The sequence below is a fragment of the Alexandromys fortis genome, unplaced genomic scaffold, assembly GCF_014885135.2.
Source record: "Alexandromys fortis isolate MF-2015 unplaced genomic scaffold, M_Fortis_MF-2015_v1.1 scaffold_58, whole genome shotgun sequence".
Taxonomy (NCBI): domain Eukaryota; kingdom Metazoa; phylum Chordata; class Mammalia; order Rodentia; family Cricetidae; genus Alexandromys; species Alexandromys fortis.
This window is the reverse complement of record NW_026067940.1, coordinates 7,886,296-7,902,666: the sequence shown is the minus strand read 5'-3', so window position 1 is coordinate 7,902,666 and position 16,371 is coordinate 7,886,296. Positions and strand designations below refer to the sequence as shown.

The 16,371-nt window shown below is 45.3% G+C and overlaps 1 protein-coding gene across 1 annotated transcript; it reads right to left on the bottom strand.

Annotated features, from left to right (window-relative positions):
* Nucleotides 1-12,429: 12,429 nt before the first annotated feature.
* Il20 (interleukin 20) lies at nucleotides 12,430-15,160 on the bottom strand. Its single transcript, XM_050147608.1, has 5 exons — nucleotides 15,002-15,160; nucleotides 14,667-14,732; nucleotides 14,404-14,556; nucleotides 13,477-13,551; nucleotides 12,430-12,516 (listed from the first exon to the last, which is right to left on the bottom strand). Exons 1-5 carry the CDS (start codon nucleotides 15,158-15,160, stop codon nucleotides 12,430-12,432), a joined length of 540 nt encoding a protein of 179 aa, XP_050003565.1.
* Between the last annotated feature and the right edge of the window lie 1,211 nt (nucleotides 15,161-16,371).

The window sequence follows — 16,371 nt, the reverse complement described above, 5'->3', positions numbered from 1 at the left end:
CAGATAGAGAGAGACTCCTTGGCTAGGTAATAAAGGTGACAAACTTCCGATTGGCTGGCTTCTTCCTCACTCTCCTGACCTGAGACAAAAGCCTGGCAGCTTAAAACAAAGGCATTGTGAGCTTTTTCTTCTACCAATAGGCCACTTCTAACAGACTGACTCAACAAGTTCAAAGCCCAATCAGGATACATTTACACAGCTGGGCGGTGGTGGCGCACGCCTTTAATCCCGTTGCTCAGGAGGCAGAGGCAGGCAGATCTCAGCAAGTTTGAGGCCAGTCCAGTCTACAGAGTGAGTTCCAGACAGCCAGGGATACATAATGAAACCCTGTCTCAAAAAAAAAATAAAGATACATCTACACAACAGTTGTGAGCCCATCAGCCATCCTGTCTTTCTTCAAACTGACAAACCCTAAATTGGGGGAGGAAGACACTTCTGAGACTTTATAACCCCAGCCTTGGAGAAGAGGCTGCATTTTTGATCCCCCAACCCCGATTTGCTTTGTGGAGGGTCTTCTCCTCCATGTGTCTGTTGGATGCGTGTGTTCCCCCAACACACAACAGATGCCTTTCTTCAGCTGCTGATTCTCTTGCTCCTGTTTGCCTTGTGGAAATGTCTCTGCTGCTACCTGCCTTTTAAATCTTTAACTGGCAGAGAAAACAAATCCATTCAAGACCCCAGACAACAACACTTCATGCCTATGCAATGAAGCTTCCATGAAAACGCCAAGGGGCAGGGTTCAGGGAATTTCCTGGTGGCACCAGAAGGCAGTGTGTTCGGGCAGGCTGTGGAGGTCTTTGAGCCTTCGCACATGCCTCCTCCCCTCGTGTTACTTCCTCTTGGCAGTTATGGAATCATGAACTGGTGATCTAATAAATAAACTGTTTTTCTGATTTCTATGGGGGATTCAAGAATAAGACAGAGGTCGTAATAAGAACCTTCAATTTTCTAGTTGTTTGCTCAGAAGCAGGGTAGTAGCCTGGACCTGCAATTGGCAGTTAAACTGAGGATGCCCCCACCACACACACCCCGCCACCCCATCAGTGGGACCTATCTTGTGAAGGTTAATGTTCACTGTCTACCTGGCAGGACCTCTAATCTGGCGGACCTCCAGGCACACCTGTGAGGGATGATTACCCTCTGGACACACCTGTGAGAGAGTATCTTGTTTGGGCTAATTCAGGTGGGACTACCCATACTGAAAGAGATCAGCCCCATTTCCTGGCCTTGGATCCCAGACTGCACACAACAGGAGAAAGCTAGCTGTGTGCCAACATTCATTTGATGCAGGGTGCCCCTCTGCATGCTGTGAATATGTTTGATTACCATTGGTTAATAAAGAAGCTGATTTGACCAATAGCCAGGCAGAATAGAGCCAGGCAGGAAATCCAAGCAGAGCTACAGGGAGAAGAAGGTGGAGTCAGAGAGATGCCAGCAGCGACCAGAGAATCAAGATGTGAAGTAACAAGACATGAGCCTCGTGGTGAAATCTAGAATAATAGAAATGAATTAATTTAAGTTTTAAGACCTAGTTAATAATAAGCCTGAGCTAATAGACTAAACAGTTTGTAATTAATATTAGGCCTCAGAGTGGATTTTCAGGAACTGGCAGGTAGGAGAGAAGCCTCCAGTTACATTCATTGCTCTCCGCTTCCTAATTGTGGCTATACATGGGCAGCTGCTTCAACCTCCTGCCATCCTGACTTCCTTGCCATGATGGACTGTACCCTGAAACTGTAAAACAAAATAAACACCCTTTCCTCCAAGTTCTCACTTTTCTGATCAGTGGAAGCTATCCTCTGTGCCGCTCCAGAGGCTGCAACATCTGGGTCACTAGGAAGGATCTGTTGGACTGTCTTTACATGCCTACTCTTCATCGTTATCATAAAGCAGAGTGAGCTAGAAAACAAAGAGACAGTAGATACACCACAGCAGTGGCAGTGAGGATGACCCCTTGGTCATCACCCTTTGATGAGTTCCCAGTCAGCCTGGGAAACAGTACAACTATGTCTCCAATCTTAACTAACTCGATACTTTCAAGGATGCCTCTTAAGATTTCCTATCCACATGAATGTGTGATGGACATTTCACTCATTCCCACATGTTTACATGTTTCCTCTTTTTAGATGGGCAGGAAAACCTATACACCACCATTTCATTGACGTTAGCTATGGCAGCGTGACGGCGAGACCAACGGAAGACTGGAAAGGTGTGCCATGCCAGCTGGAGCCAATGCACAAATCCTCTGATCTCTCATTCCTGCTCTTACTGAGTTGGTACCCCATGCTCCCTCATCAGCCTCCCACGCTGATATCTGTCACATGGCTAAGAAAAGCAAGACATGGTTTTGTTGCATTAAGCTCCTGAACAAGGTTAGGGATAGCTCCTGCTGCAAAGTTGCCCTAAACTAACTACTGAAGAAAGGATATCAGAAAGGAGACAGACAGAAGCACTCCTAAAGCATCTCAATGGATTTCAACTCCACCACTGGGAAACACATTTAGATTGCTATAAACAATGCCACAGCCTGCTCTGACAGGGGACATGGCTCTGTTGTAGGCAAACCTGTACTTCTGTGTGCTATTAACATAGATCGGTGTGAGTCAGAGATTCTCAATTCCCTCTTTAATGGCAGACACCGGTTTCTCCCGGAGCACAGTGCCCGGAGGTGCATTCAGCAGCATGTGGTCACAGAGCGTACACCTTGATCTAGCAATTGCCTGCGCGGTTCACTCAGGGCCACACAGTGGGTACAGCAGCTCCACAGCTGTGGCAGCAGAAGACTGAGAGCTGAGCCCCAGAAGAGCCTTTGACTCACGGCCAGAGGGACAAAGGGACACACTTAAAGAGGCCTTGGATGATAACAGAGGCTTAGCTCAGTCAACAGAGAGAGACTCTTAAAACAGACAAAACCTGCTAAGGCTCAGCAGGTCTGTTCTTGCCCCAGAATAAGAGAAACTAAAGATCCTGCCCTGAAAAGCTTGCGTGTGAGGCTTGAAGTGCAGCCTGCTCGTGGATTCGTAGCCAATACGGTTCCCATTTTCTTTTGGCTCCTGAGCTTTAGCTTTTGCCCATAGCTCTGTGACCAGGCACAGGAAATCAAAGAAAGGATGAGAAACGAAACAACCATGGATGGGGCTTTCTCTATGCAGAGAAAGTCCTCTTGTAGAACCCCTTTAGCCAGGAAAAGGAAGAAAGGGTGCATTCCTCCGCTGGGTCTGTCCTGTCTGGAAAAGACAGGACACCCCTCGCCCCAGGCCCTTTCAGTCTGGCCCCTCTCCACGTCTATGAGTCGTGTCTGAACCCTAGGTGTGACAGATTTCAAGTTCTTTGGTTGCATTGTAACTCAGTGGAAGTAAATGACAACGTTGCCTCCCTTGCTGGCAAGGTCAGGAGGGTGGGTGGGACTCTCTGCTCTACTCCAATAAACCAGCAGTTACGCAACACTTTACAAAATACATCTTACAATATGATAGTCACTGAAGCCCTGTGAGATAGATTAGACAGATTAGCTCTGTCTTTTTGGATTCCGAAGCCAAAGCAAGGTTTAGTTACTACCCTAAACCCATAGAACAGAAACTACCCAAAACAGGAACTACCTGGAATAAATCCTATTTGAGGTCCAGTCTTCATATTTGGAAAATCTCAGAGCTATCTATATCGGTATCCGAACATATAGATTATAGATAGATCAATAGAGATACGTTTTTAAATTTAGTATGTGTGTTTGTGTATGTGTGTGTATGCATGTACATGGAGGTCAGAGAATAGTTTGTGGGTTTGTTTCTCTTCTTCCACCAAGCAAGTTCTGAGGATCTAACTCAGTTTCTTAGGCTTGGTGACAAGCATCTTAACCCACTAAGCCATCTTGCAGGCTCACAAAGATAAAAATCTAAGCTCAGCTTAATCTTCTACAGCAAACTAGTATTTGCCTCTGGAGAAGGTCAGGAGACAGGGAACCACGAGTCACCTTATTCTACAGCCTGAGATCATCCAGAGCTCATTTTCTCGTCCTACTACAGTTAGCCAACTTCCGAGTCATCATTACTCCTGGGGCTTAGGTCTTTAGGGTCTCCTGAAGCCCAGCCAGGAGGTTGTGGGGGCTCTTCTTTCAGTAGGTTCTGAGTATGTTGTGTATTTGTTGTCTTAGGTCTGTCAATTCTTAGAAAGGTCTATGTAGCTTCTCAGTCTCCTAAAACTGTATTCGCTTTTGTGAGTTTAAACTACATTCCTATGGGAAAGGTGGTCCCCAGTGCGAGGCTTAGTTCTCTGGCTTTGCCTCCTCCGAATCTTGGCCCTGGAGCTATGCCTGCCTGTTACCACCCTAGCACATTCAGACTATCGCTTTGAATTGAGCAGTTTTACTGGGCTATGATTGGCATGAAGTACACCACACATATTTAAAGCATGTAATATGATGAGATTTGACATAGGTAGAGCCTACAAAACCTTCACCAGCGTCAAGATAACACACACATACCCCACAGCTTAGCCATTCCTTTATGGGTGCGCATGTAGGGTTGTTTCTGATCATTCGTGATCTAAAATGAAACTCAAATAAGCAACCAGGTGCAAGTCTTTGCACAGACATGCACTTTGTTTTCTCTTGGATAAATACCTAGAAAGTGGGTGATCGGGTGTGTGGAAGAGGCTTGCTTGACTTTTAAGAAAGAGCCTGGAATGTATGCTATACTGGTAACTTATGGCGTGCTGTTGAAGCCCGTTGAAAGCAGGCTACAAGAGCAAGGAGGACCCCCTTGTCACAGACTCCAGCATCTTTATTTCTAGTGATGTCCTGGGTCAGGTTGGCCAACTCTGCCTGTTAACAAGATTAGAGAAGAGCAAAACAGCCCTAGGGTGCAGACGCTGTGTCCCTGAGAACAGCTAAAAAGTAAAGCACTGCCAGCAGGGGTTACTAAGGTTTGTCCCAGATATAAAATGCTCACTGTGGGGGAGGGGCAGCAATGGAAGCAGAAAGCTCATTGCGTGGAGGCCAGGGAGGCCCCATAACCAGGGTGGTCTTCACAGGAATTCTCAATTCTTGCCCTGGTTCCGCTGGGTGTTTGGAAGCTCCCATTGCTTTTCACTGGCTCCCTCACTTGGGCTACTCCAGTTCCTCTACTGAGTGTTATAAGCCGTGAATTGGATGGTGTTTGGTTGTCTTTTGCTTCCTTCTGTCTGCTATTTGTTAATTATACTTTTACTTTTGCTTGCCACAAACTTAACAACTTAATATATATTCAAGACCGAAAACATGGCCATTACTGTACAGACCATCAAACTACTTTTTGAAGCCGTTGTATCTGCTTCACATCCCCCACCACAGTGTAGGGATACTTCTGTTCTTCCACACCACACCCACTCAACACTTGGGATAGTCCCTTCCTTCCTTCCTGCCTGCCTTCCTTCCTTCCTTCCTTCCTTCCTTCCTTCCTTCCTTCCTTCCACAGAACCTCACACTGTAGCTCATGCCAGTTTGAACTGGCTACCCTCTCACCTCAGCCCTCAAGGACAGGGACTGCAGGCCGATGCCGCTGTCCCCAGTGTAGACAGTCTTACTTCTGTCTTAAGGGCAGTGCTGTGTCATCTGTCTCACCGTTAAGTTCGCAGTTACGCAAATGGGAGCAATGGTGAGCGCCTCTTGTGCGCCTTTCTGGCACCTCTTTATCTATTCTGGGTTTTGTTCAAACCTTTTGCCTAATTTTTATTGCACTGTTTTCTTATCGTCAAATTCCTACTGTTCTGTACTTCTAGGATGTAAGTTTCTTCAGATAGAAAGCGTTCAAAGAGGGCGTAAGCTCTTTCAGATAGAGGGTTTCCAAATATGTTCTCTGGACATTGAATTTTCTTTTCATTTTTTTTAAAGATGGCCCTTAATGGGCAGCCAAAAACAAACAAAACCAAAAACCCAAAAACCAAAACAAAACAACAACAAAAATACCTTTGATGAAGTCCAGATTACAGACATGTTTTTTCATGGCCTGTGATTTCAGTGCCATGTCTGAGCACATTAAGCAATTCAAAGTCCACAAAGGTTTTCAAAACATCCAAGTGTCATTTAGCGAGGCTTCCAGTCGTAGGATGTACACTTAGTCGATGGCGATGAAGTTTTAAAGAATGGCGTATAAACGGGAGTTGTTTTCTGTATGGATATTCGGTTATCCAGTTGTCCCCTTCACAGCCCTCGTAGCAGCATCGGGTCATCTCTGCTCTTCCACGTCCCTCTCAACACTTGGACAGACAACCTATCTACCAATCATCCATCTTTTTTTTTTTTCTTTTTCAGCAGGATCTCCTGCTCTAGCTCAGGTGGGTTGCGCTGGCTAACCTCTGGCTTCAGATGCTGGGATTAAAGACCTGGCTGCCATTATTGCAGCGCCAGTTCCTGAAAATGAGTTGTCTCTCCATGTCCAGGCCTTTCCCTGACTTTCTCGTCTGTCCTGTGCTCTGTCTAGCCTCACACTTGTTTCACGTTGTCTCGCTTGTTAGCATTTTGTAAAAGTTTGAGGTCAGATAGTATTAATCCTTTCATTTTCTTATTTTTCAAATCCCAATATTTCATACAATTATGATCTGTTCTGTTATGTTCCATGGTAAGTGTTTTATTGTTGCTTGTTTCTTGGTTTTGGTTGTTTGCTTTCCAGGCAAGGTTTCTCTGTGCCCAGACTGTCCTACAACTAACTCTGTAGACCAGGCTGGCCTTGAACTCACAGAGATCCGCCTGCCTCTGCCTCCCAAATGCTGGGATTAAAGGCGTGCGCCACCTCTGCCTGGCTACTTTATTCATTCTGTCTGAGGAGACTTGCAAGACTTTCACTGTCAGTGTAATGCACTGTATAAGTCACCCCGGGCCATTCTGGCGTCTTAACACCGTGGAGTCTTCTCACTCATGAACGTGGCAGACTCTCCTCCGCGCCTCTGCATCTACATCCTTCAAACTTAAAAGTTTTTAAAAGATTTATTTATTTATTTTATGGGCATATGTGTTTGCCTGTCTGAGTCTATACATACCACATATAGGCCAGAAGGCACCAGATCCCTTGGAACTGGGGTTACAGGTGACTGTGAGCCCCCATGTGGGTGCTAGGAACTGTTCCCAGATCCCCTACAAGAGTAGTAAGAGCTCTAAACAAACCACTGAGATTTATCTCTAGCCCCACTATTTTAATTTAATTTAACTGTGTGTGTGTGTGTGTGTGTGTGTGTGTGTGTGTGTGTGTGTGTGAATTTGAACAGCCCTGAGTGCAGTGCCCAAAGAGACCAGAAGAGGGCATCAGATGCCCTGATGCTAGAGTCAGGCAGTTGTGAGCCACCCACCCGATTCAGAGTCTGAGAAGGGAACCTGATCCCCTGCAAGAATAGTATGTATTCTTAACCACCGAGCCTTCGCTCCAGCCCTGCTCTTTCAAAAATTATCTTCAAGTATTTCAAGTCTTGGTATTACTGTAATTAGCAATTTTTATTTAACTTCAGGTTCCATTAGGGTGCTGTTGAGATGTAGAAACACAGTTGGGTTTTGTATCTGCTTTGTAAGTTCTGTCTTCTCACCAAGACTTCTTATACTAGCAGCTTGTGGTGGCTTTCGTTGGCCAGTCCGACCTAGATAAAAAGTCCTCCACAGACACCAAGAGCCCGTGTTTCTAATCTAGATGGCATTAGTTCATTCTTGAATGAATTGAGGTTACATTTACTGGAAGCACCAGGACTTTAACTGCAGCCCCACCTCTGCCACAGCTTACTGTGCAGCCTTTGACAAGCCACTTTCCCTCTCTGAAACTCGGCTGCTCTCTTAACTGATCAGCACGTTCCCTGTGCTGGGTTAGTAAGACAGAGAACACGCTCTGAGTGGCATTGGGCTCCCCTGACTCATGCCTCCTGGCCTCTGAGCTTCGCCTTCCCGTTAAGGGTTGACTCACTCCTTTCATGAGAGCGGAGGTGAGTGTCACCTGAGTAGTCCTGGCCTTCCAGCGAGACAGGGAGTGGCCGTAGCTCATCACGCCTCTGTCCTTTGCTGTGCCGCCTGCCGTGGGAGAAGCCCAATCTGTGGAGCAAAGCAGAGTTCCCAGCAGAGGTCCAGCTACACAACAAACAACAAACAAAGCAGAATTTGGTTTTGTTTTTTGTTTTTACATCTCAATTTTTTATTTAAACACTGTCCCCTCTCTTACTTTTGGATTCAGATACTATGCTGATGACATAGTATTGGATGGGGTGGGCTAAGACGGGTGGAGCGGGAATATTTAGAACCTGAGGAGAAAACACAGTCTGTTCCTCTAGGAACTGAAGGTTCCAGCTAGGAAATGAAAGTCTTGTCCAACTACATGGAAGAGGACACACACAAGTCAGAGCAAATTAGGCTGGAAAGGCCTGACTCTGGAAAAAACAGAGAATTTGGACTGCCACAAAGTCATGGTGGAAACGAGGGACAGAGCGGGTTCTTTCTATTGTTAGAGACACGAATCTCTGGCCCTCACTCCTAGGTGTGGGACGTTATGCCTTCTGAAAAGGAGCCCTGTCTCTCACCAGAGGGAAAGCGAATGCAGGCTTCCCGGCATTCAGAGCAAGGGGCCATCCGTTTGGCCAGCCTGATCATATACACCCACTCCAGGGGCAGAACCACACAGGCTCCTCTGGGCTATGAAAGGGAAGATGGCAGCAGACTCTTCTGCTGCCTTGAGACGTGGTGAAGCCAGCGTGTGGAAACAAATCCAGAACCACCTATACGATACTACCGCTTCCACATTGATAGAGTGGAAATATTTCCAACAGCAACAAAAACAAACTCCCAGGTGAAGACAGGGAGAGGCACTTTCAGAGCCTGCTCCCGTCTCCTGTGTCTTGCAGAGACTCCAGAGTGGGCAGAAGTGTGGGGAGGTTTGTTGTGGACAAGATGGGCACCATCAGCTGTGCTCTGTGTTTGAGGCAGTTGGCCTGGGGAGCCTGTAGGGATCTAGGCCCAAACCGGGCATCCTGTGGGGGTTGATTGGGGATTACGTATTAGGATTTCTGGGTCAGTTATTAATAAATTGGTCATTTGGAGCCAATTGCTTGCAAGGGTTAGTGCTTCCTGACTTTGTTGCTGGAGAGCATGAGCTACCTAAATAGCAGGAAATCTGACTGAAGGTTAGCGGTAGGCGACTCCTCAGGCTGAAGATGCCGAGCTGGTTTCCTGGGGTGACTGCTGCAGACTGCAGGTCAGAGTTTGGTTTTGATGTATGGTCTAGCTACCATTTGTATATCAATTTCTCATCAGAGACTAAAGCAGAGAGGGGATGTGGCTCATCCACAACCTAGCACTTCATTGTGGCCAGAGCTGGTAGGTCATTCTGAGTTAAGCATATTTCTCCTGCAATCTGCAGAGAAACCCACTGCAATTTTGCTTGTTGAGGAAGCATGTCTAGAAAGGGAGGAGACTGAAATTCAACAGAGATGCTGTACAGATAGGTTTCACCGGGAAATCAATGGGTAGTTTCACACCCCGGCGGAGCCACCATCGGGTCAAGTGCTGTCTCTGCCCTGGTCATTTCATCCACCCACCAAAGTGACGCTTCTCTACCTCCTGTCTGCAGGCGTACTTTACCCATCACCAGTGGCCGTGTGAACTTGGACTGTAGGTATCAGGAGGCAGTTCTCTACCCCCTGCTTGCAGCCATACCTTAGCCCCATCATCAGTGGCCGTGCGAAGGAAATCAGGCCGCCTTCTGCTCTGCTGCCTGTGAGCATCCCTGACACAAGTGAAGACTTGTAGAGAAGATGGTGATGAACGTGCCTTCCTCACCGGGCTACTCTAAGAAGCACGTAACACGATGTATATGAAGCTCCCAATACCGAGCCTCCCATAAGTACTTAATGACAACACTCGTTTTCTTTAGAGTAGTCCCCTCCCACTGTTCTAAGTCTTCCATTGGATAACCGAAGCTACCATTATTATGACCCTTTATACAGTCCCTCTGTTTTCATGGGAGACTGTTTTCCGGGCTGTCCTCTCTCCACATGGATATTCAACTCCATGGACGTCCAACTCCCTTATATAAAATGACATAGTGCTTACACACAACCTACACATCCTCCTGTGTACCTTAGCCATCTGTAGATTACTTATAATGTTTAATATGATACAAAAGCTATGTGACTAGCTGGGAGACTGTCAGGGAATGAAGAAGAAAAATGTCTATGCAGGTTCAATACAGATGTGTTTTTTTTCCAGTTTTTTTTTTTTTATCCAGAACTGGTTGAATTTGCATGTATAGAATCCTCAGACAGAAGACTGGCTACATTACATTTTGTTCTATACACACATACATAATATGCACCTATGTTAAAGCTTAATGGATAAATTGAGCATCATAAAAGACTAGCAGCCGTAACAACACACTATAACTAAAGTCATTTTAAAGTCATGGATCATTGCTTTCAGAATTTCTAACTTAACATTTTCAGACCATGGTTTAATCAACTGCACAAAGAAGAATTGAGAACAGGGTGGGGGCACTGATTCCCCCATTGCAGCTTAGGGAACCCCTGTGAGCCCCTCATCAGTATGTGCCCACCAATAGCCCACCTTTCTGGAGTTCTCCCTCAAGCCCTAATCCACTGCTGAATTTCTCATTTGTACCATATTAGCCAAATACAACCATACTAAGAACCCAGTGAAGATGGATGGATCTTGCGGAGGGAATGAGAATTCAGTCATGAGGTAAACACAACCAAGAAAGGGATGAAGAGGGAGAAGGAGGGGAGAGAAGGGAGAGTAAGAGAGAATGAATATTTAAAAGTCGTTTTCTATGGTTGTGAGAATAAGGGTGATTGTAATTTTCTTCTTCATATTTATCTCCATTTTTCCAATTTTCTCTATTGGCTAGTTGTTACTTATATAAATAATTTTAATTCTTAAAAGTCTGTCAATGCAGAAATTGGAGGCAATAAAAAGAGGCAACAGTAGACTCCAAGAAGCCAAGCTGACTTGGGACACCGAACATTACAAAACTAGAGGACACCGTTCTGAGGGAAGGGAAAGAGAGAAGGGACCAGTGCCAGGTCAGAAGCTAGCTCTTGGGACCAGGAAAGCTCAGCTGAAGAGCATTTGGAAAGAAAACATTTTGATTAAACAAAGACACAAAGACAAAGACTTGATCCAGCAACAAACTGGCCTGAATGACTGGAAAAAATCCAAATGGGAGGGCTCTGGGAGATGGCTCATACCCTTCCCTGGGAAGCCTCTGGAGCAATAATACATCCACATGTTCTAAACCTTTGTCCTAGAACCCGAGCCCACTAAAATTGGTGCCATAATCAAGGTGCCTGATACAAGAGTGTCATGAATCAAGGGTAAAAAAGAAAATAGAAGTGCTCAGAGGGCAGTGCTCAGAGCTGGAGAGCTGGGACCCAGAAGGCTCAAGCCCCTCATTCCGTGTCATTCACTAAGGTCAATCACAGGATTGGAGGTGGCAATGAATTAGGACATGGAGCTGGAGATAGATCAACAGGAGAAAGAAGAAAGAAGCCCAGATCCTCATCCATCTTCCTTCCGAGGGAGCTAGAGGATCCTGTGTGGAACTGAGATTCACGATCACCCTCAATAGTTTCCCTCTCTAGGGGTATTTCCAGCTTCAGGCAGCTATCACTCAAAGAAAACTTTTTTTAGAAATACATACGGGCCAAGGCGTCCCTAGCCGGAAGATATGCCTATCTGAGTCCGGGAAGTTGGGTTGGAATGCTCAATAATTGTGAGACATTTAATGTTTCCTTTCTGATATCATCTTCCAAAAGTAATTTCATATCTTATGTCATCTCCCAAAATTCATACCAAGAAGCCATTGGCTCACTTGACTCATTAGGCTTCAGTAAGTATGCCCTTAATTAAACATGAACTCCCATAGCCACTCTTCCGGAATTTAAAGGACTCATTTATTATATGAAAATACAGCACCTGTTCTGGGCAGGTTATAAATATAATCTTTTTAATGTTTTGTGTTTAAATACAAAATAAATAGATGTTCAGTAGAAAATAAATACAATATTAATGCATAAATACAATCATCAGTAGAAAAGACAGAAAATTTTACAAAACTACAATGTAAGATAATATTGGGGACACACAAAGGCATCCACATAAGGAAACCAATAATACATAAATAACATACATTGTGACCAGCAATAAATTATATGACAAAGAGGTGGTGTTTGAGGTCATGTCTTCAATATACTCAGGACAGACACTGTTGGGTAGCCATGTTCTCAGCAGCGTCTTCATGGTACTGAGGACTGGAACTCTTGGGTACCAGTGTTTTCAGCAGCATCTGGGGCCATGTCCTCATCATACTTAAGACAGACACTCTTGGGTTCCAGTGTTCTCAGCAGCATCTGGGGCCATGTCTTCCTGGTACAAAGGACTGGGACTCTTGGGTACCAGTGTTCTCAGCAGCCTCATCACTTCATCCACATCATCTCCTCCATCCATCTCAGAAGGATGCCTATTTCCCCCAACGCCTTTACTACCGCGGCCTGAAGCTCAAGCTGAAGGAAGGAAAGAGTAGATGCCTGCTGTCAGAGATGCAGAAGACATTTGCCCAAGGACAATCCTCCCTCCTATCTATCATCAGGTCAGCTGGGCTGGTGACAAGAGCATTCTTTTCCAGATGAAAAGACTGCAAGAGTTGACAGCATATCAAATTTTCACAGAAGGAAGGAAGACTACTGAGCCCACTGCTCTGGTCTTACACAGGGAATGGAGGCTCAGAGAGAACTTGACTCACACAGACCAAAATAATAAGGCCATTTCCTCAAGAATTGTGTGTGTGTGTGTGTGTGTATGTGTGTGTGCATGTCTGTGCTGTCTGTGAGCGTTCCCTACTGTGTATACTTAGATCTAATAAATATTGACATGCCAAGCACTGGACCAGTTCAGAAGTAAATGGCAATCCTTGCCCATAAGGAATCCTTGGTTGAGGACAGTAACAAGCAGGAGCAGTAACTGAAATGCAGCCTGATGACTGACCAAATGATAGGAGTAAGAGGGAGACAGCTCTGAGAGAAGCATCCACCACCTTCCTGGAGGTGATGCCTAGGCTGAATCCTGAATGAGTAAGAGGGGGAGAAGGAGGAGGAGGAGGAAGAAGACAGTGAGGAATTGACTTAGGATTTCTAGGCAGATGTGCAAAAGTATCAATGTGAGAAACAGGACAGATGGGTATATATGATATTGTAAGTGAGTGGTTTTGAAGGCATGCATGTGTGCGCATATTGAGAAATATTGCTTCTCATTTATTTCCCTTAGGAGATCCAGGTGTTTCTGGATAGACATTTTTTTCGTCACTGGTAGGGCATCATGTAGAGAGAGCATCCTTCTAGAAATGGTCCCTGAGACGATAGTGAACTATTAACCTGCTTTTTATCAACGTGAATATACCTCCCACGTATCTATAGTCTCAGTTCCAAAAACACACCTACCACAGTCCCTACAAAAGTGGGGCATACCTCTGTGAAGTGACTCAGAATCTGGTTGTATTTCTTCATTGCTTCTTCCCCACAATGGCATGCCATACGGGAATGCTGAAAAAGACCCAAAGAATGGTAAGGTTTGTTTTTTACCTTTTACTGTGTATGGCACTTTCATACATATAGATCTGTGTGCCACATCCATGCCCTGCCAGTGGAGGCCAGAAGAGGGTGTCGGGTCCCTAAGACTGGAGTTAACAGAGAGTTATAAGCCACCATGTGATTGGTGGGAATCCAGCGTGGGTCCTCTATCAGTGCTCTTAACTACTGAGTCATCTCTCTGTTTCTAATTTTATTTTAAAACTTGGCTTTTCTGCCCTTACTTGGCATAAGCAGAGAATTTGGTTTGTTACCTATAATCCTGTAAATAGTCATTTCTACATTTCTGTAGGAAAGTCTCTTCGTGGGTCATCATTTGAAGGAGCTTCTGGTTCCTGTGCCCCACTGGCTTCCTACCAAAGCTCCTGTCTAGGAGGCTCCAGAGCAAACCCAGTCCCTTATGGAAAGAATACAATTCTAAGGTCTAACACAACCCAAGATCACATCCAATAACCTATTGACTGACCACCTGAGCACAAAATGCCCTAGTAAGATTGCAGAATGCATTACCATAGGGGGAAAAAAATCTCATTTCATGTATACTAGATAATAATCATAGACATCAGACAGCCAGCATTTTATATTTCTTCAGACTTTTTAAAGTGCTTTTTGAATAGAACATGTATTCGATAAAACAGAGTACTTCTGAAGAGTTACATAGTTCAACACTTTTTTGTTTGGTTGGTTCAGTTTGGTGTTCTGTTTTGTTTTGGAATGCTGGATTTAACTTCTCTACCCAGTCAACAGAATAGGAAAACAAAGCTTGGTTGCTACATGGTTTAAACTAAGTACCCAAGCTCTACTCACGCAGATGGAGAGGTCCTTCTTGATGATCAGAAAAGAATTGGCGAGGCTGCTGGTCTTTCGGAGGATGTGATGGTCAGGATTCTGATAGAATTTGAATACTCGGTCCAGATAGAATCTCACTAAGTGGCGGAGGAGACAGCATCTCTCCGAATGCTGCAAAGAGCATCCAAGAAGTGAATGAATGAGAAGGAAGACAAGACCAGGCCTGATGGAGGAGCTCTGGCTTTATCTCCCCCCCAGAGTTCCCCAGATCAAGTCCATACCTCTGTGTCTTGCAGAGACTCAGTCCTTCTTAAGATTCTGATGTCTATGTTTTCATCTTCGGCTTGCTAAATAGGAGAAAGGACAATAAAAGACAGGTCATTGGGTGCTGCCGGGGTTTTAGCTATCGCAACGCAACGTCTAGCCTAGCCTCCACTAGGGACCATGAGAGGCATTTTTAAACCATTAAGTACAGGCATCTCTTGGAAATACATTGTCCAGGACTGCAGTCTCTCCTGTTTCCATTAACACACTATCAGATATACCCCGAGAAGACAGACAGACAAAGGAGGAAGAGGACAGATAGACAGGAAATATGGATCCCTCCTTTACGTACCACACTATCCTGAATCTCTGAAAAATCCTTTTGTATTGCCTGGAGGTTTGCAGTGATCACACAGCTTCCCAAATGGAGAGTCTTGAGCCCAGTCACAGGAGTCCAAGGGAGAAAACCCACAGCAGAGAACAGAACAAAGGCAAAACTGAAACCTCTCATCTTCTACCTAGATCCTGGAAAGCAGAGGTGGAAATTCAAAGAGATCAGGACTATTGGCTGCTCCAGTCAATCCAGCAAGAATTGGTCGGCACCAGGTGTCCCCTGGGTGGGACCTAGACCGCCTTCCCTGGCTGCAAGCAATGCTAGGTGCTCACACAGCGTCCCAAGAAAAGCTGCTTCAGACAGAAGCCGTCCCGGACCTTCTGGGCCGAGGTGCTGGGTAGTACCACGGGTCATGGCTCCTTTATTGTGTCACCTTCCCCGTTCCACAGCCACTGCCAGCAGGGAAGGCCTGGAGCGGCAGACACTTGCAGAGAATCGACAGACGATGACATTTCAGAAGAAATGTCAAAACTTGTTTGAGGGAATTGACGCAGACACCCGCCCCTTCCAGAAAGCCATTGCAACTCCTTTTGTGGTCCCCTTAGACCTACAGGGGAAAACAGTTTCACAGAAGCTGTGACCATGCCACCAAAAATACCTAGGGGAAAATTATCTAGACCTCATAGACACCCACGGGGCATAGAGCCTGGCTCTATCATGATCAGAGTGTTTCACTGAGCATAATATACTCACTGAGGCCCTGAAGCCAAAAAACAGAGTCAATTATTTCGCAACAGCCCTACAGCCCATGAAAGGCAAGAACTGATGGGCAACTGTTAGGGCTCCGCCTCAAGGTCTTCTTCTTCTATAGGCTCTTGGGGCTCCACAGCGCCCTCTGCAGGGAAGCCATGGTCGGACATGCTTGAGATAGATCCAATAACAATGTGCTTTTTCTCTGGCTGGTATCTCAGGCAGAAAGAATGAGACCCGTCAAAAAGCAGAAACACATTTGAAACAGTTCGTGTATTCTTGGGGTAAGGTTATTCAGCTAAGAAGGCAATGTTTACTGAGTTAAAACTCAATAATAAATCATTTTAAAAATGGGCTATTCTAATGTTATCTTAAAAGATAAAATTAGCACAGCCTAAGATAAGGAAAGTAAGTCTCGCCTCTGCCACAAAATGACACAACCCTCTTGACATTTCTCCTGAAATACCGTTCTCTGTCAACTCATGGCCAGTGCCTGCTGCTCCTTACCTCCTGGCCCTGACAGTGAACCTAGGACTGGGACAGACTATTTTAATGCTACATCAAGCAAGAAATTTTCTGTAGCAAACAATATCAAAATCTTAAATAGTAACAGATTTTGGCAATGTCTTATCGAGCCC

What these genes read in the sequence shown, in the direction of transcription:
- Il20 (XM_050147608.1), bottom strand. Translation starts at nt 15,160, where the DNA reads ATGAGAGGTTTCAGTTTTGCCTTTGTTCTGTTCTCTGCTGTGGGTTTT. An exon ending in AGAAGGACCTCTCCATCTGC is followed by an intron (nt 13,552 to 14,403) that starts GTGAGTAGAGCT and finishes GGTCTTTTTCAG; the next exon opens with CATTCCCGTATGGCATGCCA. An exon ending in TTCTGAGTCACTTCACAGAG is followed by an intron (nt 12,517 to 13,476) that starts GTATGCCCCACT and finishes TCCTTCCTTCAG; the next exon opens with CTTGAGCTTCAGGCCGCGGT.